The sequence below is a fragment of the Aotus nancymaae genome, unplaced genomic scaffold (genome assembly GCF_030222135.1).
Source record: "Aotus nancymaae isolate 86718 unplaced genomic scaffold, 86718_ANA_hifiasm-v0.15.2.pri h1tg000002l, whole genome shotgun sequence".
Taxonomy (NCBI): domain Eukaryota; kingdom Metazoa; phylum Chordata; class Mammalia; order Primates; family Aotidae; genus Aotus; species Aotus nancymaae.
In genome coordinates this window covers 30,005,201-30,028,370 of record NW_026988413.1, presented here as the reverse complement: position 1 = coordinate 30,028,370, position 23,170 = coordinate 30,005,201, and the positions used below count along the sequence as shown (strand labels likewise).

Genomic DNA, 23,170 nt, shown 5'->3' with positions numbered 1-23,170 from the left:
GAACAGAGTCATCATTCAAATAATTCTGTATTTCCTTCCTCTATCTTCGACTTCTTTTCACTTCACATGCATCTTTACTTTCCTATTTTACATATTATTTTCTCATTGTGACTACTGGAACTATCTCTTAATACACCATCCCTGCCTTTAATCTCATTTGCTTCAGTTTTCAAATTGCTGCCGTAGTATTCTTCTAAAATATTTACCCTAGCACTTCCCTGTCCTGCTCAAAAAGCCCCATTCCTTTTTCCCTGCTGTGTCAATTTCAAAGCCAAAGTTGGCAGAGGTTTCTAACCAGGCCCAATCTCATCTTACAGTCTCATCACCTGACTTCCCCCACAACCAAGAATGTAACTGTGTTACATTCTTCCACAGTGGATGTTCAACTTTCTTAGAATGTGGATGCTCTTCCGTGTCTTCAAGCTACTATTAAACTGCTTTTTCTGTCATGAATACCTTTTCTACATCTTGTCCACCAGCAGAAATGTCACTTTCCATTTGTAACTTAAACTAGATGTCACTTGCTCTCTGTGTTATAATCTTTAAGCTTCCCTTACGTAGTTTCTCAATCTCAACCTTATGTTGTGTTTGTAAATGCTCTTGCCTCTATCATACCACTTATCAAATTAAATTACTGGAACAGGTTTCTGTACCTCCACTGTTAAGCTATGAAATTTGACAACTCACAGAACCCCATTTTATTAATCTGTGTATTCTTGCTTCTAAAAGGCATGGCACTCTTGTAAAAATTAGTTACCTTATAAGAATCTCAATAAAATAGATGTAAAACAAATAAAAGATTTATGAAAAATAAACATGAATATAAACAACTAAAGAAAGACAATAAGAACACTGATAGGCATCTACATTTTTTCTTGTAAAGAATACCTTTGTCTTTAAAAGAATATGTAGAGAATTCAGAGCTAGAAGAGACCTCAAATGTTAGATCATTTCAGTATAATCTTTCCATTTAAAAGATGAAGCTGAGAAGCTTGGGTGGGGCTCAAAACACAGAAAAGTGGAAGAACTAGGAAAAAGAATCTAGGATCCCAAATATCACAGTTAACACCATTAAATACAGTATTATGCCACTATACAATATATTGTTGGTGAGTTTTAGTTAAAAACAAAGTGAAATTCTGATTTCCATTTGTTTCTTTAATTATATTTACAGTAGTAAATATAATTATTTTTAATAATTTTCTTAGAATACATTTCTAGAAATAAGAAAATAAGAATTTGATATGCATCAAGCAAACGATCTCCAAAAAAACAATGCCAATTGGTTGGGTGTGGTGGCTTATGCCTGTAATCCCAGCATTTTGGGAGGCTAAGGCGGGCAGATCATGAGGTCAGAAGTTCGAGATCAGCCTGATCAACATGGTGAAACCCTGTCCCTACTAAAAATAAAAATTAGCCAGGTGTGGTGGTGTGTACCTGTAATCCCAGCTTACTTAGGAGGCTGAGGCAGGAGAATCACTTGAACCTGGGAGGCGGAGGTTGCAGTGAGCCGAGATTATGCCACTGCACTCCAGCCTGGGTGACAAAGTGAGACTCCACATCAAAAAAAAAGGGAAAATAGTCTCTCATCACTGAGGAACTGGCCTTTCTTTGATTATATGAGAGAGTTAACTTTTTTTCAAATTTACAAGTTTTGTCAATTGGTCTCTTAGAGATTGCATAGTTTATATCAATCCATATGGCTCTTTAAATATTTAAGATATTAATGTTTTGATACAACGACCCCAATGAATCCCATTAATTTCTGTTTTAAAATTATGTTCATAATTTTTAATATCCAAATGTTATACTTTTAAAGAATCAAACATGACCTTTTTATAATAATTTCTTTTACTGATTTTAAACTTTCCCATTCAAATCAAATAAACCTTCTCCTACATTTTATTTTCTTTATTCTTTTGCTTCTTTTTCACATAATTCTAAAATAAATTTCAAATGGATAATACTTTCTTATGTGGAAAAATCATCTCAGTTGAATCTATTGTAAACTGGTAATCAATAAAATGTTATTTCTCACTGCAGCCTAAAACCACCATTATCATATGATAAATTCATATATATATAGATTCATATACAATTGTAAATTTATTTACTTATTTATCATCATTATATGTTTCTGACTATTTCTATTTGGTTTCATTTATCACATGCCTATTTTGGTACTAGTTTCATACTGCATTGATTATTGTAGTTTATCACATGTCTATTCTGGTATTAGTTTCATACTGGATTGATTATTGTAGCTTAATGTTATGTTTAAATGTTAAATGTTTGGTAGGAATATTTTTCCTCAAAATCACTCTAATTATTTTAGCTCATTTACTCTCACAATTAAAATTTAAAATACTATCAAAACTCCAGAAAATACTGCCTAGTTATTTCTACTGGAATTATAATATGAATGAATAGAGATTTATTCAAAAAGAATAAATGATTTTCCTATACTTAGCTCTTCTGTCCATAAACAAGAAATGTCTCTCTGGTTTTTCAAATATGTTATATGTCTCTTAGTAAAGATGTCTTCAAATAGGTTCAGTTTATTCCAAGATATTTTAAATAATTTTTCCAAAAGAAAACAAGAGTTTCAGTTACCATGTGTTAATCAATGATTTCTTAATACTATGTAAAGTCTTAATGTTCTAACATTAATGTTACATTTTATCTTCCTAAAATAAATATTGTCTTGAGATCAAATAATTTGAAAATTATCATGAAATGATTTTCCCTTGTAATAATTTTCGTTTCATGTTTTTGCATTGGTTAAAATTGATAGATATTAATAATAGTGATAATAGGTTTAATTCACCTCTTTGATAAGAATAACTATAAATATATAATCAGTTATAGACTGAGAAAGATGTGCTTTATCATGTTAAATATTTGTTCAATTTCTAGTTTGTTTTTTATTTGTAACATAAATTAGGCCAATATTTTTAGCATATGGCTTTACACAATCTTATGAAATGTTTATTTTTGTCTTATTTGACCTATTAGCATGATTATAGTGTATTTTCTAATGTTAAACTATAATTATTCCTTTCAGATAGCTTAAAGGCATTTTATGCTAACAAATTTCCTTCAAAATCAGACTACAGTGTTCAGAGACATTCAAAATTGTATACTTGGAAACTGAATTGACTCTGAAATCAGTAAAGTTTTTAAGAAAAGAAGATGCTGATCATTCTCTGTACTGGTCTCTACAATCTAACAAATGTTTCCATATTATTCTTGGAATATTAAGCATTGAGATACTTAGATCACAACTTACTGCTGAGTTTAAGGAAGCTGCTTCCTTCCTTTTGGTGTCAGATAATTCAACCCCAACAAGGGTTTGCATTACATAATTCCAAAGTTGACTCTTCTCTCCAATTATCACAGATTCTACCTGATTCCTGTCTCTCTCAGATTAACAAAAACTCATCCACCTAAAGAAGCAATGAAATTCAGATACATAGGAATCACCAGTCTCTCAGGTTTCCACCTCCCTGCTTAAGCTTTCCCCGTAAGGTACTTATAGAAACTTTCTAAATGTCTTCTTTATCTACAGGGAGTGGTCCATGACAACCAAGTTTATACTACTTCGTCCTGTACACTGATAATCTGGAACAGATCTAACTACAACCTAAGTTTGGCTAATTAGATTCAAGCTTCCAAGAAGTTGAAATTGAGACTTTAAAATATGTTAGTTTTAACAGGTGTCTTAAACAAAGAATAGCTAAACCCTAGAAATGTAGACCTTCTGCTACCCTGTGAACCTAGAAGAGAAAATCAATATAAAGAGAAACAGATAGAGCAGACAGACAGACAGAGATGCTTGTTTTTATTTCTTAGGACCAGTTCTTTCTTTAGACTCATTTCTATTCTGCTATGTGGTTTCCTGATGCACCTACACAAATTCTTCATTTTAGCTTAATTAAGCAAGTTTTAGTTGGTTTCTCAAGTTGGTTGATTACATACAATCAAACAATTTTGATTAATATGCCACTGTGCTTGACCTGCCCTGACATGAGTTCAACTACAGGGCGAAGGAGTGGGGAGATAGCTCTGAAATTCTATTCAACACTTTCTCTATGACAAATACGGTTCTCATAGCAACAGAAAAATCTTTTATTCTATACAAGATGTACAGAATTAATATTTTATTGCCTATAGACCAGTCTGGAGTAAGAAACTGACAAGTTTCTAACATATCTGAACTCATTTCCTTTATATTTCTTGATAGATCTTAGGGTTTAAAAATTACAGAAATAACATTTTGTTCAGATAGCAGCAATAAAAGTAACCCTAAAAGGAAAGTCTTTGTTTCCCTCTGGCTTCCCAAGTAGATAGAAGATGTTAAGAAAACTTGTAAGGGAAACATGAGTAATTCTGGATACACTATGATTCAGAATGTGCTTAAAATACAGATGCAGAAGATGGTTCAGGTACATTTTTTCAGTGATTTAAAAAAATCAGTTTCAGTGATTACATTCAATTAAACCACCATTGTAGCTTATGTCTTTGACGCCAATTAGTACTCTACAGTTCAGCAGTTTGACTGAATATTCCAGCTTTAGTTAGGTATTTTTCATGAAATAATTCTGGCCTGAAATACTAGTTGTTTGTCACTCTAAATTCTAATATATTCTTTGCTTTGTCAATTAAATGATACACTGGAAGAAGCACAATCTCTTAAATCACATATCTTTAAATCATTGCTTAAGTACGCATACCACACACCTGGTTACAATGTGAGCAGGTTACATTTTAACAAACAATTCTCCTGAATTTGGTACCAATGGTCTAATGAGAATCCAGGGCTCTGGCTGCCTCACTCCCTGCTCTTATAAACTGGAAGCAGAATCTTCCTCCACACTGATAACATGGTTTTACTATCTCAAACTAAAAGGGAACATAAAAAGAAATGTGTCCTGATACCTAATTATGTCAAAAAGAACGAATTTAACAACAATTTTATCTACACAAAAATTACACTTTGAATACCAACTATTCCATTTTACATGGGCATTACTAAGTAATTCCATTGAATGGGTCAATTTTTTAAATTACTTGAGAGTACATTTTGCGGCTCACTAATCTTGGCAGAAAATCTAGAAGGTCACAATGTACCAACTTGGCAGTTGCCTTATAAAGCTCATTCTTTGACAACTGGCAATAGCTATGCTAAAAACCTTCTAATACATAATATTTTTTGTTGTCATGTATAATAAGCAGCTTTGGTTCGAGTCCAGCACATCTGGGTTCTTCAGAAAATTAAAAATTGGTTCTGAGCAAACCTTCGTTTAGGACAATGGCCTCCTGGCACTTTTGGTGTTAGGGAGGTGGGTCCACTGTCCCACCAGGTGAGAACACTGGCTATCACCAACATAACTAACTCAACTGGATTCCAATTAACAACATAACATGGCTTTCTTTAGCTCCTAATAACTAAAACAAGCTCCAAAAGTCTACTTCTAGCTGCTATTAAGTCCCTGTGAAGAGTAAGGATATGTATGTAAGTCTGCAGATTGTATGTGTGCCTCCTAGAGTCGCTAGGATTCTTCAAGGTGCTTCCAAGACCAGTAAGCAAGACTAGGGAAGTGGACTGGCCAGGGCTACACCAACCCCTTCAAGCCAACAGTTATTATTTTTAACAGATTGAAATGTTAGATTTCTGAGTAGGATATTTTTGAATGTAGAATCTTAAAACTAGAGTATAAGGGAGATGCTCTTCATTTATCTTCAGAGTATGGTACATCCCCGTATCATCAGGGCTCAAAAGAGTCATAAATCCAAATCAAGGATAATTATCTTCCTGCTCCTTGAAAACATCTTTAATGAAATATACTTTCAGTGTTATAAGAATTACATTTCTTAACTTTAATTGTGGGTACATATGCAAAACAGCCAGAGAAAGCTTCTGCTTTTGCTTTAAAATTTTGTTAAGTAACATTGCTCATTTGGCTGTCAAAGTCCCATATGACACCTTTCTTTTGGAAATTATTTCCAAGAAAATCCATTCTCTCTTGAAAAATAGATAGGCTTGCTTCTATCATATAATGAAAATTATAAATCACATTGCCAGTCCCTTTATACTTTGACTGCTTAAGAAGCTCAAAAGTCAATGATTTCATTCTTTATTCTGCTTACCATATGTGTTTCTTCCTCCTTTAGTAGTTTTGATGGTGTACTTCTATTTGAACAGCCCTATGCGTCATTTTTATCATAAGCAGTATGAACATTAATAGATAAGTCAATAATAAAATTAAAAAGTGATGTGATTAAAATCCTGGAAATTACTGAAAATCAACAGAATTATGTATTCTATGATCATTAGTTTATCTTCAGGTCTCTTATCTTGTATTATCAGCTACTGGAATACAACCAAGTCTCAAGTTCAGCAAAATCAATCCAAAGAGCTCAAAGAGATTCTCTTTTAAGTTCAAACACTGAAATTTATTTATTTTCCATAACCCTCATCTGGGACATACGTACCCTTATCAGACACAGTTCTATGATGCTTCAATAGGTTCTTGTTGCTTTCAAGATGAAGAACAAATCTTAATAATGGCCTGTAAGTCCTCATCATGGTCTACATGGCCCTGCCTACTGCTTTACCCTTATCTCAGATACCTACTCCCTTCAGATTTCATCAGTTCCTAAATCCCTACATTAGGGAAATTTCCACTATTATAAACTCTAAATGCAGAATATCTCCCTTGTCAGCACTCATTCCAGATTATATAATTATATTTCTGTGTGCTTATTTGATTAACACCTAAGCTCTCCAGGAAACTCTAAATGCCATGAATGTTTTGTCTAGTTTCCTCAGTAATGCGTCATCAGCACGTGTCCTAAAACAAGCACAGCAACAGCATCAGCAACACTTTGATAATGTTAAAAAAAAAGCACTATAAAAAGTGGACAGAACTCAAAGATCATTGGAGTCTAGAGGCAAATCTTCCAAATAGCCATTACGTTAAGACATTCTTTAACAGTCTTTAATAGTGTCATTATATTATAGTATGGTATAACAATTGAAGTCATCAAGAAAGGGTTAGTTTTAATCTATGGTTAAGATAATAGACAAATTAGGAATTCACCTTTAAAATGCTTTATCTTTAGTGCTAAAAGACTTCCCCGTCTTCTGGAGGTGAGCTTCAGTTCTATGGAAACTTCACTCATCTGCGTTATGCCTCTCACCTCTTAACTAATAATATTAGATAAAGGAAGTGTTCCCCAAACCTCAAGTTATGGTAAACAACCTTGTACTGCAACATTCCTCCTTTGCTCAATTTCATAATTGGAATTGCATGAAAATTATTTTTAAGCTCCCGTTAGTGTTCATATTCCCAATAAAAAGATTAATGTTATGCAATGTTTAACATATATTCTGCCACAGACAAGGATACTCTGTTTTGAATTTAGACCAAATTCTGTCTTAGGTTGCCTTTAAAGGCAAAATGCAAAAAAGGAAAAAAGAAGAAGTTTCCACTTGAATTCTAAATTGAAGATGACCTTGTGCTTTTCTGAGAAACACTGGCAGCTGAGTCACTGGAGTGTGTTATGATAGACGGTGCGGTGCTGTGCGTGGCTCGAAGGCATGTCCATTGTGTGGATTACAGCCAAGCCAAAAGAATTAGACAGCTCTAAGCATTCTATCATTTCATTTGAAAATAATGGTCAAAGTCATGGGCAACAACCTTTGCAACTTTCATGAAAGAATAGCAGCATTCAATAATTCCATCACTCCAGACAGGCAGTTGGGTTATTCTCAATCAAAATACTACGAATCAAGTATATTCTGTATCAGTTTCTTGTGACAGTCACAGAAACATTGCTGCTTTTACAGTATAAAAATTCCATCTACATTAGGCCACTTTGCTTCCTTTGCATCCCTTTGCTTCCATATGACTGAGTAATTGAGAAAAATACAAGGAAATGGAAGACACAGAAACTTAATATTCTTTAAGTATAAATACATAGCAACTCCAAATCACCCATTTTCTTCAAGTCAACTTACTGTTTCAAAAGCTTAAAATCAGTTTTAAAACAAAGTGTCTACAATCTCTTCTCTAATAACGGCATGAACTAAACATTTTCAAAGAAATCTAATCTATTATTAATGGTTTCAAATAAGCCTTCTAAGTTCTCTTCAATAATGATATTTAAGTAGAATATTTTGATTGATAGAAGCTTATTTTAAACTTTTGCTTCCTTCACGCATAGATTAATGGTAGCATAAAAATATGTTTGAGATGTAAAAGCAGGTGGAAAAACTCACACTTCTGATCAAAGAGAGAACTGCTTCTAATCCTGTGTTTTCCACTCTGCCTGGGTATCTTCTATATTTAGGAGGAAAAACACACCCTGTCACTTTTAAAGTATTTAGAAACACACACACACACACACACACACACACACGTTGTAACTTACCATTAAAATTTACAGCCCGAATATAACCAAGTAGCTCTTTCCCATCAATGGTACTCATTCGTGGACAAAGGCCAATGTATCCAGGGCAGAGATCTTTGTGCATATTGTGCAGGGCATAAGCCATGGAATATACTGCATCAATTACAAATTGGACCTTTCCTTCCTGTTCATAAGATGAATCCCGAGCAATTCGCTCCAGCCCTGCAAAATAAAAAAAAATTTAAAGAAACCATCAGTTGACATTAGATTCCAATAAAAGATGGCATTAGAGCTAAGATTTCCATCATTTGAGGAACACTTAATGAGACACAACTATTTGATTTCACTTCTGATTAATTCTATAGTTACTGAGTCAGGTTTTTAAACTGGATATTGAGTTTATTTGGAAAGAGTAAAACTATTTCATTAGCAACACAAAAAAAATAAAGTAAGTAAAAGAAGTATGGTTTCATTATCTTTATTTCCACCTTATTGAGTCCTATTATAGTGTACATTCTAGTAATTACATAACATTTTGGTAGTGGCTTGATCTTTTAAGTAAAATGTGTAATATGTCATTCTGGCCATCTATCTCAACTCTAGGAGTGTCATTTAATTAGTGGCCCAAAGTAAGATCTTTTGCCACTCCCCAGATCAGTTCTAGTTTTGAATGTGCTCTATTTGGGAGTGTTTTTGTAACTATTTTATGGCAATACTCCCTTAAGCGACCCTGGTTATCTTTATAATAATCATTCAATTTGTTTTCTTTTTGAACTCAATTTTCTATTTAGAATTTCTATTAAAAACATGCAGATACCTCAAAAAGAATGTCACTCAGAATAAATGTATCTGTGTTTGGGCATATTTAGGGCTGATAATTGGCAGTGGAAATTACCTTTAGGTTGGTGTTTATAATTTAATATGGAATAGTAATATATATTAAATGGAATATAAATGAGAGATCAACTATGATCCAACATTCTGATTTCGAAAATGAGGAAACCAAGACTCATGGAGATTATCATCGCATGGGGTCCACAGGGCAGATTTGGGAAGCATTTGCCTGTCTCAGACTGCAAGTCCAATATTCTCTCAATCCCCAGAAAAATGTGGTAGATGGCAAGAATGTTGGGCATGCAAGAAAAATTATGGAAGGGACATCATGAGTTTATTAAGGGAGCAAAAAATGATCTCCTATGACTTCTACATCCCTCACCAACCCTACACAACTGGTAACACTTAGACTAAAAGCAAGCATTTTAAACTTTCCATGGATGTTACTAACCTTGAACAAACTGTATTTAAATTCAACAAATATTTGTTTTCTTAACACCAATGCATATAACCTATACACTTACAGAGTTGAATTTAAATGGTTTATATTTGGATATTTGCACTCTGAAAAACCAGTGGTTTTTTTTCTAAACAAAAATAGTGATCAGTTTATTTATTTTTATTCATTCAATTATTGTTTTTGTTTTTCCTCTGGTCTTAATCACTTGTGACACTCTGTTCTTTTAGATGATCTTGGTTGGTATTCTGGTCTCTCTGGTCTGTCATGAGGCTGAATTCAGTTCCTCCCTGTTTGACATGGCTTTTCTGATTTTCTCATGTCTGAACTGTTTATTCTCCAAGGCTGAGGTTCTTTATCCCCAACTTTAGAATCTGCTTATCATCAGTTTTGTCAACTACTAAAATTTCTACAGTCTAGAACCATAAATTGGACTACAAAAGGTTGGCTACAGAGTACAGAACATTAGATCAATTTATAGTAATCAGTTTAGTTCATTTTGGAAGTTAGTTTTTTAGAAAATTAGTTTTCTAAACCTTTCTTGCCATCTAACTGCTAGTCCCACATTTCCAAAGACCTGCCATATCTCTACAGAGTCTGCTGCTTCCATGTCAAACAATATATGGAAAACAAGGCTAACTCTGTAGGGGATTCCCTGAAATATCCTACTGAAAGTTTTGCAGGTTTACAAGCACAGAGACAGAGAAGACTGCTTCTCAAAAGGTATATTGTCTCCTTCAACCTACCTGAGCTGCATGACCTAAGCTAAGATTCGCAAGACATGAGGACAGTGTTCTCCTCCTATCTTTAGGTTAAGATTCGCAAGACATGAGGACAATGTTCTCCTCCTATCTTTAGGTTAAGATTCGCAAGACATGAGGACAATGTTCTCCTCCTATCTTTAGGTTATACTTTTGTCTCCTGAGTCTTAGGACAAGACTGCTCATTCCCAGAATCTCTCATCAAGCTTCCTGTGAAAACAACCCTTTCCACGTCTGCCTAAAATTTCTCTCCCATGGTTTTAAACACAAAGTAGAGCATTCATAAATAAATATTGAAGGGTGGCTACAGCAACCAAATAGATGATGTTATTTCCTTGTAGATTCCTGTCTGGTGACTATCTACCCTTGTTAGTCCAGGACTGAGGAGTTTCTCAGGACCTAGGACCAAAACCTGAAGAGCGCTGGGGAAACCAGGATGGTTGCTTATGAAGAAAAAGGCAAGTGATGAGGAAATTTCAGATAGAAGTGAATAATGACTTTTAGGATCAGTCCCTAGGTCTGGATAGATATACCTGTGTTTTGCATCGCTGAACTTGGTAACAGAAAATGAAGACAAGAGGTTCAGAGCGGTTGTTTCCATACTTGGTTCTCTCCTTAAGTACAGATTTCTCAGCACCATCCCAGACTTGCTGGGTCAGAATCTCCCTACCTGGGACATAAAGGATCTGTCATTTCCACAACTCCCCCAGAAATTCTGGTGCAATCAGCCAAGTCTGTGCTCCAGCTTTTGGAAAATCCTGCTCTTGCATAGAGCAATCCTCAAAAATACCACTATAGCTATATATGCCATTGAAGTATGAAAATAAAAATAATTCTTTCATGATATGCACAACCAGAAGAAAATCTAATCAAATTCTTTCCCTTTTCTCACTAGATGAAGAGTCAAAGAACACAATTCCCAATATTTATGCATTTCAAAGCTCCCATCATGTCCTTAGACACACAGGAAGGCCTGGAGCTGATGACAAGAGTAGAAGCCAGAAAGACACAAAAGTTCTGTAAATGAGAAAGTGTAAGGAACTGAATGTCTTCCTCCTGAGAGGGTAAAAACAGAAAATAGAAAACAGTAGGAAGAAAAGGATACAGAGAGGAGAGAAAGGAAGATGCAGCGACAGAGAGAAAGGCTTGAGCCCAAGGTAAAATAACGGCAGAGGGAAATCTAACATTCCAGGTTGTTTGTATTGCTGCTCTATAAATCCCTGTGCTGCAGACACACACACACACACACACACACACACACACACCCCTCACACACCTCTTCTGTAAATATTATTGGTTTTTAATCTAATTTTGTTGGCTTTAAAGAAAAGGGAGGATTTCCATGTTTCCATTGCTGCAGGGTGAAGGGTGGACAGTGGACACAGAACTGGCAGAAAATGCCTAAGCCAAACGGCTTCAAATGAAGCAATGACCACAAGAACATTAAGGAATTTGGAAATTTTTTACAACCCATGGAATTCATGTAACAGCTACAACATGTATGAATGTTTTATTGTTTTAAACTTACTCTATTCTAAAATGATCTTGATTTAATATAATATCATTTTATTTTAATGCCAGTGCAACTTCAATTTACTACATTATCGTTTTATTTTACTTGTTATATAATTTTATTTTAATGCCAATGCAACCTCTCTGTCAATCTATAAACATACTCCTCAGCGTTCAATAATTGGATTCATTTATATACAACATTTCCTGATAAAGTATAATTGACATGTTCCAATTTAATAGATATACTCTTTCTCAGCATTTCTTAAAAAATAAACAGCCTGATGTGGTGACTCCTGGCTGTAATCCCAACATTTTGAAATGCTGAGGTGGAAGGATCGCTTGATGCCAGGAGTTCAAGACCAGCCTGGGAAGCGTAGTGAGACCCTGTCCCTACCAAAAAATAAAAAAATTCAACTTTATATGTAATAGGTCTAAATGCATAAACAAATACACATCATTTTATTAAAGAAAAATATTTAAATTTTCACTACTCAAACTATTCATTTTCTTTTCTAGTTATAAACTCCAATTATTTTGACTGTTGATTAAATATATTCAACTTTGTACATGTTTATTTTCTTTTAAAGTGAGAGTTCAGAAGTCTGTCTAGTAACTGGTGCCACATGTGAATCAATGAACACTCTAAGACTCTTCCTGTAAATCAATGCAAGCACATGGTGACAAACTGAAAGTGTGAACACTATTACCATTTCTGAAAAAGTTAATCGTTTGATTTCTTTTCAGGCTGTTTCGACAACATATTTTTCAGTTCTTTAATACTTCAACCTCATGATGACACTTAAGATTTTACAGCAGCTACAACTTGCTCCTCACTTCCTATAACTGATTCTCTCATTCATCTAAAAGGGGAGTTTAGGAAGCTGACAGTGACTCATCAACCTAATTGGCTATAAAATCTTATTATGCTACAGTTTCTAAAGTTAGTGTCAATGTATTGCTATAAAGTGCTAAATATTGTCAAAGGCTGTATGTCAGCTAACCATTTTAAATATCACCACCAACTGTAAAGTTGTGATGTGTTTTAGTGTATAGCTTAAAATTAACAACATATAGCAAAGTGTTTGCATGGCGAGAGGGGAAGTCAGCCTCCTAAATTTTATAGCAAGATTGTTTTACATCTTCATTAATGAAATCTAAAACTTATGATTGGGTCTCAGGTTCCCGGAAAATAATAAATTCTTATTGGTCTAAGAAATATCACATGTACTTTAGTTAAGGTATTTCACACTTTGTGATGTATATTTTTAGTTTTTGTTCCTTTTCAGTAAAAAAGGCAAATTGGGTTAAGTTGGCAAAATATTATATACGTTACAATGTAAGTTCCTAAGATAAGCCTAACAGAAATTTCAGATTCTTTGACTGATGCATTGTGGTTGCAATGCATTGCTCTCTAAGAATTCCCCATTTCTCAGGATAGAGTTCAGTTTTCTAAGTTAAAATGTCAGAGGGCTAACTTAATTATCCTGAAATTAGGCATATAAAACTTCTAATATGAATGCGATGATGGTCTAATAAGCAGTTGGTCAATTCAAGTAAAAAACAAGTGAAAGTCATACCAGTTGCTTAATTCCTGGGAAGTCAAATATCCAGTTGGTTGCCTTTTTAAAAAAAATAAATAAAATAAAATCTCAGCTTGGAGTATAAATAATCCCACAATCTAAATTTGTAGATTAAGAAGTTTTTTTTTAGTTTCTCCCTGAATTTTTCTGAAGTATGAAGTAACTATTTTAAATAATTAAGTCATTTTCTTGGAGTTGCTGTGGAGAGAATGGCAAGAAGGAAGAAGGGAATTTGTGAACCTGCTTTGAATAAATACATTTATGCATCTAGACGCAGACTTAAAAGTCATTCTGAATTTCATAGGAGCTTATTCTGCCTCCCTATTGATAACCAGGAACAAGACTGACATGCTTTACATTGTGCTTTTCCCAGTGGGACACAGATACATTGCAACTGCATAGTGCAGTGACTTTTAAATTCCTGAGAACCATGCCAAGAACCACATTGCACACAAAAGAGTAAGTGCTATCAAGTTGACAAACATAGGTCATTTTTTAAACTGAATTTAAACTGACTTGTGTTCCAGGATACAATATGGGGAGCATAAGGTAGAAATATGAGCATGTTCAATTATACAGGAATATCTCCGGAGCACCAGGATCCGCACATGAAAATATGCACCTCGCATACTGAAGAGAGATGAAAACGTGAAAGGCAACTGACTGATGGAAGCAGCTGGCTAGGGGAGAGAGAGGATAAGACAGTCAGGTAGATCTGAATCTAGGTCCCAGCTGGATAACTGAGAAGGCAAGTGGCCTTGGACACCTTCCTGAACCATGTCACTAATCCTGAGCCTTCAACTGGCATTGCTGCCCTCAGGGACCTCCATAATGGGGTCCCTTATCCCTCCAGTTTCATCTGCTGCACCACACACCTCTCTGCTCCACTCTTAGGTCCCTTAATATTACATAAGATCTCCAAATGCAGACCTTTATTCAGCTGGTCACTCTCTTCATTCCTTGCCTAGATGTTTCCAAGCCTAAAGGGAGACGTCAGCTCAAATTAGTTAATAAGTGATTATTTTCTTCCCAAACTTAGCCTAGATCATAGAGTATCTTAAATACTAGGTTTAAATACTAATATTGTTCCCTTGAAATGGAGAACCATGATCAATATTTAAAATTATTGCTGAAAATAATGTGTAAAATCAATTGAAGCAAGCATTGGTTGAAGGTAGAGAGAAGCTGGGAGGCAGGTTACGCAGAAAGTGGAAACAGGATGACCCAGGGAAGTGAAATGAGAGAAAATATGTTTTAGATGCCAAATTGACAGAACCCAACTATCTGATTAAATATGGCAATAAAGGTCAGGAGGCAATGAACAACTCGGGGTTCTGACGCTAGGTAGTAGAAAATTGGTACCATGAACAGTTTGAAAAATTAGGTGAAGAAGATTCGGTTAATGATCTCTCCCTAATGGCATCAAGATCACAATTAAAAGGACAGATTTTTAATGTTCTGTGCTACTTATTACATCCTCTAACACAGTATTGACTTTATATAGATGTTGAATTATTGAAAGAATAAAAGGTCCAAATGTTTAGAGTAATCACATAACAATAATGTGGTTGAACATTTATTTGCAACATTGCCATAACTGAAAGAGCTATGTTGGAGAAGAGCACCTTATGCAGTGCTGCAGTAAAACCAATGGCCTGAGAAGCCAGACCTGCATTCTAGTTCTAACACCACAACCAATTAACTTTGTGGCCTTGGGCAAATCATGATCTCTCTGGCTTTTGGTTACTTCTCAGTAAAAATTAGAGAACTGAACAATATGCTCTGCCACAGCCCCTCCAGCTCTGAAATTCTGGATTCTATGGCATGTTCTCTTATTTCTAACTGTTTCCTCCTTATACTCTCTAAGATCACTTAAAGATTACTTAAGGGTGTGACTGAAGAAACTCCACTAAACCCAATTCTCCAAAACAGTATGAAGTATCCTGTAACTGGGCTACTGCTGAGACCTGGAAATTCTACACTAACAAAAATACCAAATGTTAACCTGGATTAATTTTTTCCTGTGTTCAGATTTCCTGTGTCCACATTTTCATTATTCTTAGACTTAGAGCCACTGACTAAATCTGGTTCCTCAAAAAAGAGAATTTTTTAGGTCTCTTCCTTTTCTGATAGACTGGCGAAAGGAATAAATTATGGAAAATAAGGTCAGAGAAGTGAAAGGGAAGAGGGAGGGCACAAATAATTAAAATGGTAAGGGCTGCCTTCCTCCCCATCACCTATATCTGGCATTTCTCCTCATGTTATCCCTCCCCAACACCCCAACACCCGCTGTCCCTCCCCTAGATCCCCCCCAACAGACCCCAGTGTGTGATGCTCCCTCCCTGTAGCAAACCACATTGCCATGTAGGTACCTATACAACAATCTTTTTTATATATAAAATATAAAAAAAAATGGTAAAGGCACTTCACAAATAGTATCCCTTTAATTCTAAATTATTACTACTTCTCCTGTAAAAATAGAACTGAGATTCAAAAAGTTAAATACCCAAGATTGCAAAGTCATGGCAGTAAATGGTAATTTAAAATAAGGTCTATATTGCTCAAAACCTCTGCTATTACCACTATTCCTTCTCCTCTGTGAAATCTCTTTTGATTCTTCCAGTTCAGGTTTATCTTTTCCTTCTCCAAACTCCCCTTTCACTCACATCCACTAAACCAATGATTGGCTTATCTCTTAAATTAACTATAAATGTCATACTTACATTGAAATATACTTAAAAAGGAAAAAACTTTCTGTAACATTTTAAGCATTTTTATAAACTGCTAAACAAACAAAAACTTCTTGTGAATTTTAGCCATCCACTTATGATAAGATTAGCATAAAATGGCTGAAATTCCCAAGCAAGAAGACTGGACATTTGTGATAAAAGTCAATGCTAATAAAACTTATACATTTACATTTATAAAAATGACTAAAGTATTTTAGCCTTGGAAGGTAATGTGTCTGAGTCCATGACTCTATATGATTTTTCTTAAAAAATAACATCAAGCTCAAAAGAAAATTTCACACCCAAGGTTCTGCTTTGTGGATTCTTCAGCTGGCTCTGTCAAGGACCAGTAGAGACAGATGTATTGGACTAATGAACTAATTTGAGCCACTACCTTATCTATTTACAAAGGGCAGAGAAAATTAGATGATAAGGGTTCTTTGGTGAAAATCACCTGCTCTCTATATTCTTCTGTAATTTAAATGTAGCAGCAAGAACTGAAGGCTCTTAACTGCCTGAGGACACATGAGGAGACACTTGTAAATCAACCACTGAAGAGCTCTGGATCAGCTCACAATAACATCTCTCCTTTGTGCCTGGTAGGAAATAGAAAGTGCTTGAGGCAGGTGCCAGGTGTCCCCTCAGGTGTTAAAAATTTCCGTGCAATGCCCTGGGGTTTCCAAAACACTGAAAAACCTAAGGTAAGTGGTAAATAAAATTAAGAGTGTATCTTCAGGCAAAACAACCAGTTTGAAAGAAAGACTTTCAGAAAAGCAAATTATTTCATAGCTATATCCCTAAGTCCCTAAACAAAGAAAAGGCTGTTTGATTAAATTCAATAATTTGCATTTTCTACATAATCTCAGATCATACAGGAGAGACAAGTTTTGATTCAAAATAATGTATAAAACTTGAAATATCATAGTTAATGTTTCTGTTTTTAAACCATATTAAAGACACTCCGCCCCATACAATTCAAATTTGGGCATGGAAATTCCCACTTCAGCTGACAGGACTTCTAATGCTCTCCCCAACCCCATGTTACAGTCATTTCAGACCCTATGACTTGACTCAGGATTTACCTTTTAAAAATATAGTCTATTTTATAAATTACAAAAGTAATACATATTCATACCAGAGCTGTGAAAAATAAAAGTATAGAAAGAAGAAAATAAAAAACGTCTATTAGCTTCCCATCTTAATGACCATTTGTATACTGCTGTGATGCTGTACAACATTTCTCTCTTTGCCTCTTTATTTTTATACATTAAAGTGATATACTCTTTTTAGTATGCTATATTCAATCCACCTATAATGAGAATTCCCCTATATTATTGAAAACATGGTTTTTAATCTTGTCCTTATTCTTTAAGATTCTTGTCTGATCTTTAACTATTTAATAGATTCATATTTTTGCAATTAATTATTTTATTAGAGTCAATGTAATATTTGGGTTAAGATAGGCATCATAACTTTACATTTTCCAAATTGTGAACCAATTCTCCCAGTGTTGTTATATACATATTCATTTCCCAAGTAATTTACATAACATCACTTTTAACATATCAAAATATATATCACATTATATATTTTTGAGCATCTATCTGGATTTTCTGCTCTAGGCCATTTTTCTCTTAATATGCCAATGCTACATTTTCATGATTATTATGCTTTTATGTTATACCATTGGTTCATGCTGTACTCTGTCATACTCTTTTTTAAAAATTTCTGATTAGTCTCACTAATAGTCTTTAGAACTAATTAAACCAGTTAAAAAATTACAGCTTTATTAGTCATATCAATTTTTAAAATTAATGATGAAAGATATGACATAGCTACAATACTAAGTCTCTATTTGATAACATAAAGTCTGTTTATTCAAATCTTTAGGAATCCTTAATAAAAATATGTCATGCACATATTTCTTTTTAAGTTAATTCTTCAATATTTTTTGTTTTGTAGCTTTATAAAATAAGATTTATTTTCATTTTAACTGGCATAATTTATAAATTTCTATTTATTTTTAATGTTCAATGTTTTTCCCTCATTTAAATTCTATGCATCCTAGCAAACCCAGATTAAGTCCTATCTCTTCTACACAACAAGGAATAATATAAAAGAGCATGGGTTTCGAGACCAGATTAGGATTTTAGACTCTGCCTCCAAGTCCTTGAATTCTTCATTCATAAAATGGGAATTTATGAGCTATGTTGCATGGTTGTTGTGAGGATTAAATGAGATAATGTAAGGCATCTGGCACCTTATGTAGTAAATAAATGAACACCACTATTTGCTATGGGAGGCTATAAAATACTCAACCTTCTATAACATACAACACTTTTTAATTATACAAGTGAAAGAAATTACAATGGAAAGTTAAACTCAGTATATATTCATATAGTCAATTACTAAACATGAGAAAGTCAATTTAGCTTGGTGACTGGGACCAACCACTCTGCTTCCAATCTGCCTGGGTTCAAATCTCAATGCCACTATTTACTAGTTATGAGGCTTTGAGTAAGCCCTTTAACCTCCTATGCATCTTATCTGCAAAATGGGGATAACAAGAATATCTCCCCCATGGGGTTGTTGTCATAATTAAATGAGTTAGTATATATAGTAGGCAGTCAGAAGAGTGTTGAAAAGTGTAGACCCTATATGATATTATTATTACTATCATCTTTATAATTATTCACTAAGCTTGTGTGATATATTAAGCAGTGAGCAGGATACAATGGTAAACAAAAATTGACCTATTCCTTGCTGTCATAGAGTGACACTAGGGCTGTGATCTGAAAGATAAATGGGAGTGAATTAGGTGGACAAGGGAGGTTGAGGGGAGCACAGGAGGACAGCAGTGGCAACAGCCCATTGATGGTGGCAGCAGAAGAGTACAAGGAGTGAGGCTCAGTCAGTGAGGCTGCAGCAGGGGTCTTCCTCTTTCTTAGGAGGGAGGCACAGGTGAGGCCTGAGGGGAGCAGGGCCAGATTATGCAAATTACCTCAATTCTATCTGTCTTCTTTCTAAAAGCAGAGGGAAGCCATCAAAAGGTAAGATAACCAGATTTCCAGTTCAAAAAGAGCACTGAGTCAAGAGAACAGATAGGAAGGAGGAAAGAGTAAATGGAGTAGGCAGATTGGGAGGTGTTTTCATAGTTCAGAAAGTAGCATATGGTGTCATGGGCTAAGGTGGTAATGAAGGTGGAGAAATGTGAATGCACTAGAGACAAAACAGAGGATAAAAATAACAGGATTTGGATATATAAAATCCAAAAGCAAAGAGTGGTACCAAGGGTGACTTCCAGGTTCTTGGCTTAAGTATCTGGACAGATGCCAGTACTGCTCAATTAGATGGGCAACAGCATCTAGACCAGAAATATCATGTCCTGCCAGCGAGATAACTGCACATTTGCCTAATGCGTGGTCAACATGGTGAGTTTGTTCCTGTTAAGACAGGTCAGGGGAATCCCCCTAGCCTGCACCTCCTAAAAATTGTATACTCACTTGCCACTATGGGAATGTAACCTGCCTTATTTGTAGCATTAATACGTCCAGGTTCAAGGTTCCAACACTGGATTATCATTATTTTTATTACTTACAAACTCCCTAGGTCATAAATTCCAACCCAGGAACAGAGAAAGAGATGGTATCAGAACTGTTTTCAAGAATGTGTCATCATTCAACAACTGACTTCAATCATTCCATTTGCAAGTTACTAATAGTACTCTCTCAGGTATTCCCTTTGAAACAAAAAGCTAAATAGTCAATGTGATGATCTGCTTTAAATATGCACATAGAAAACTAAAACATTTCCCCTTTTCACTCTCTTTTTAAGATTTTGTCAACAATGAAGTAATATTATCACGGGAACACATTATGAGGCCTTAAGCTTGTAATTAATAAAGTAGAAATGCCTATGATAAAATGACCTCCTCCTATCTGCTTTTTTTCTTTTTTTTTTTTTTTTTGAGACAGAGTCTCACTCTGTCACCCAGACTGGAGTGCAGTAGCATGATCAAGGCTTACTGTAGCCTTGACCTCCTGGGCTCAGGACATCCTCCCACTTCAACCTCCCCAGTAAATTAGACCATGGGCATAAGCTACCACACTGGCTAATTTTTAAATTTTTGTAGATATGGGGTCTCCTCATGTTGCCCAGGCTGGTCTTGAACTCCCAGGCTCAAGCGATCTTTCCACTTTGCCCTCTCAGTGTTGGGATTACAGGTGTAAGCCACTGTACCTAGCCCTATCTGCTTTATTCTAAGCTTCATATAGGTAATGACCTATTAGTGATAAAATCAATGTAGTTGGTCAAAAACAGCTTTCAAAATAAATAAAACGTACAGAAATCAAGTTCGTTGCAAATAGTAACAGGAAGTATCGTTTCTTGAGTCTTTATTTCAGTTGAAAGGTGCGTTTGTGTACTGTGTTGCCATAAACAATATATTATTAATCTGGAGTGAAGTAAAAAAAAATTAAAACTTATTAACCTAGTCCAATTCTCTTATTTCACAAATAGTGAAACTGAGACAGAGGAACTAAGTGATTTTTTTTTTCCAGGTCTGACAACCTGTAAAGAGGCAGGGCAAGGAATAGAACCCTAATCACTTAATTCCATGACTCTTGTTTTATAGCATGTCTCTTTTCAGCTGCGTTTTCTCTCCCAATGTAATTAACTTCTATTGAGGATAACTAAAACTTAAGGAAATCACTGAATGAGTTTGTCCATGAGGAATTAAAATCCTTGTAAGAATAATGAATTATGAAAATAAATGAATAACAGGAAGCTATGAATAATGGGCAGGTTTTCTCTTAGTCCAAAGAGAAACTGTATCAGTGAAAACCAACAACAAAGAACCACGGTTTTGGTTTTGAAATGGCAAAAAAATATAAAAGCAAAGGATTTTATAACAGAAACTTTAATTTGTAAATAAAGGCCCAAAGTGCCTGAAGTATGTGATGCGTATTCTTTATATGAAAACTTTCGGGTGTCTGTGTATAGTATTGGACCACCCAGATGAAAAATGAAAACAATTATTGCCTCTGTACAATGTGGTCAATCCTCTGGATGACTGACTAGGTCTTTCACTTTTCTTCCCAATTTTAGGGGTCAAAGCACAGGCATAGGTATAGTGCCAGTGGCTGATTAAAGCAGGTCGCAATCTGTCTGGGAGAGTTTCTGTGCCATTCTTCTTAGGGACAGGGACCAGACAAGATGACCTCTCTTGCTGCCTTCCAATTAATTCAATCAGCCTCTGCTTCTATCAGACATCTTCAGGGATGCAAACTGTACACTCTCTCCAAGTCCTCACCAGGAATCAGTAAACACAGAGGCTGCAGACTGTGTTTAATGAATAAGCAGGATTCATCTTTCAGTCATCATTTTTATTTACAGCTTGTTTCTAGGTATTATTTTCTCCCCCAATGATCTAAAATCCCATGGAGGACCAAGGCTGCATCTAATTTCTCTGAGCTCCCACTGGGGCTAATCTGGTGTCCAAATACATCTTAGGTTAATATCAATGCTGTTAAACCAACCTAACCTAAGTTTTTTCTCAAGAAGCATGCATAAGTAAGATAATCCCAATTAGCTGTCCATAAATCTTTTTGTTTTCCTATTCTATGAAGAGCCACTCCAGGAAACTATTAAGAGATATAGTAAAGTACAGCAGGGAAAACTTTGTCAAACAAACTAAATCTATGCCTTCTATTTCTATGTTCAAATAAATATACATAAAAGGTAGAGTTGGTATGAGGTGTTTGCTTTTTGTTTCTCTTCAAATGGACTGGTTAGATAACTTCCATAATAGAGGAAATAGATCATCTGAGACTAACTATATTAGATAATGTTGCTACAACAGACCCAAGATGAGGTAAGTGCTCACGTGACGGCTTATTTCAAACCCCTCATAAATCAGGAACCTGTGGCTGTATTTCAACACTTCCTATATAATCAATAAAACATCAGTTTTCATTAAGCAGACCTCATCCATAGCCTCAGATCAAAAACTGTGGCTTTTGACTACAAACCTACCTTGCAATAAAAAGGGACTGAATTTGTTTGACACATCTTTTCTTTTAAAAAAATGTAATATAAAATGTGATGTCCTTTAACATTACATATAAACTAAATTATAGCACATGGTTTGTATGAGCTTAGTGGGTTGCATCAGGACCTGGAAAACATTCCAAGACTAAAGTGGAATTCTGGACCAGTAAGAACTGAATCACTAAGGAACATACCCTGGTTTCACCTTGAGAGATAATGCATGACTTATTAAATCTCTCAGTATTAATTACCCTTGTATATAAATACAAAAAAAATTGAAAATATTTTCATCTTTAAATTTTCAATGCATGCACATGCAAAAAAGAATTAAAAATATTTTCATCTTTAAACTTTCACTTCATGCTTTGAATATCAAAACATATTTTGTGAGAAAAATTAAAAATAGAAATTTGATAAATTTAGAACCAATGTGGAAATCATAGCCTGAGATGCACTTTAAACTTATTTCTAACAAATCTGCTTTTCTCAGTGATTTATTTTTGCTCCCCAAATTATGTTACTGGCACTAAAGACTTGGATAGAAAACAGGTATGATAAAGGGAATATTTAGACATAATGGCACAAGTGTACAAATGTTAATAAATAGCCTTCTTCATAGAAGCTGAACGGGGGATCTATTATTTATTGGGATCTATTATGAGCCTACCACCATGCTAGACAAGTTGGATAGGTTGTTATATAATGTTTGTAATCACTCTGTGAGGCAAGTATTATTATTACTGTTTTTTAGGAAAACTGAAGCTCAGGTTAAATAACCTGTCCATTATGATTCAGTAAGCTACAAACCAAGAATCCCAACTATGTCTGTCT

At 34.8% G+C, this 23,170-nt stretch overlaps 1 protein-coding gene across 4 annotated transcripts in view; it reads right to left on the bottom strand.

Moving 5' to 3' along the window:
• The window catches only part of GRM8 (glutamate metabotropic receptor 8), a 798,631-nt gene that overhangs the window by 318,208 nt on the left and 457,253 nt on the right, over positions 1–23,170 (bottom strand). For all 4 annotated transcript variants that reach the window (XM_064373706.1, XM_012474107.2, XM_064373708.1 and 1 more), the window contains exon 7: positions 8,437–8,637. In XM_064373706.1, coding sequence (XP_064229776.1) covers positions 8,437–8,637 — 201 coding nt within the window. The remainder of the gene's footprint in view (positions 1–8,436; positions 8,638–23,170) is intronic.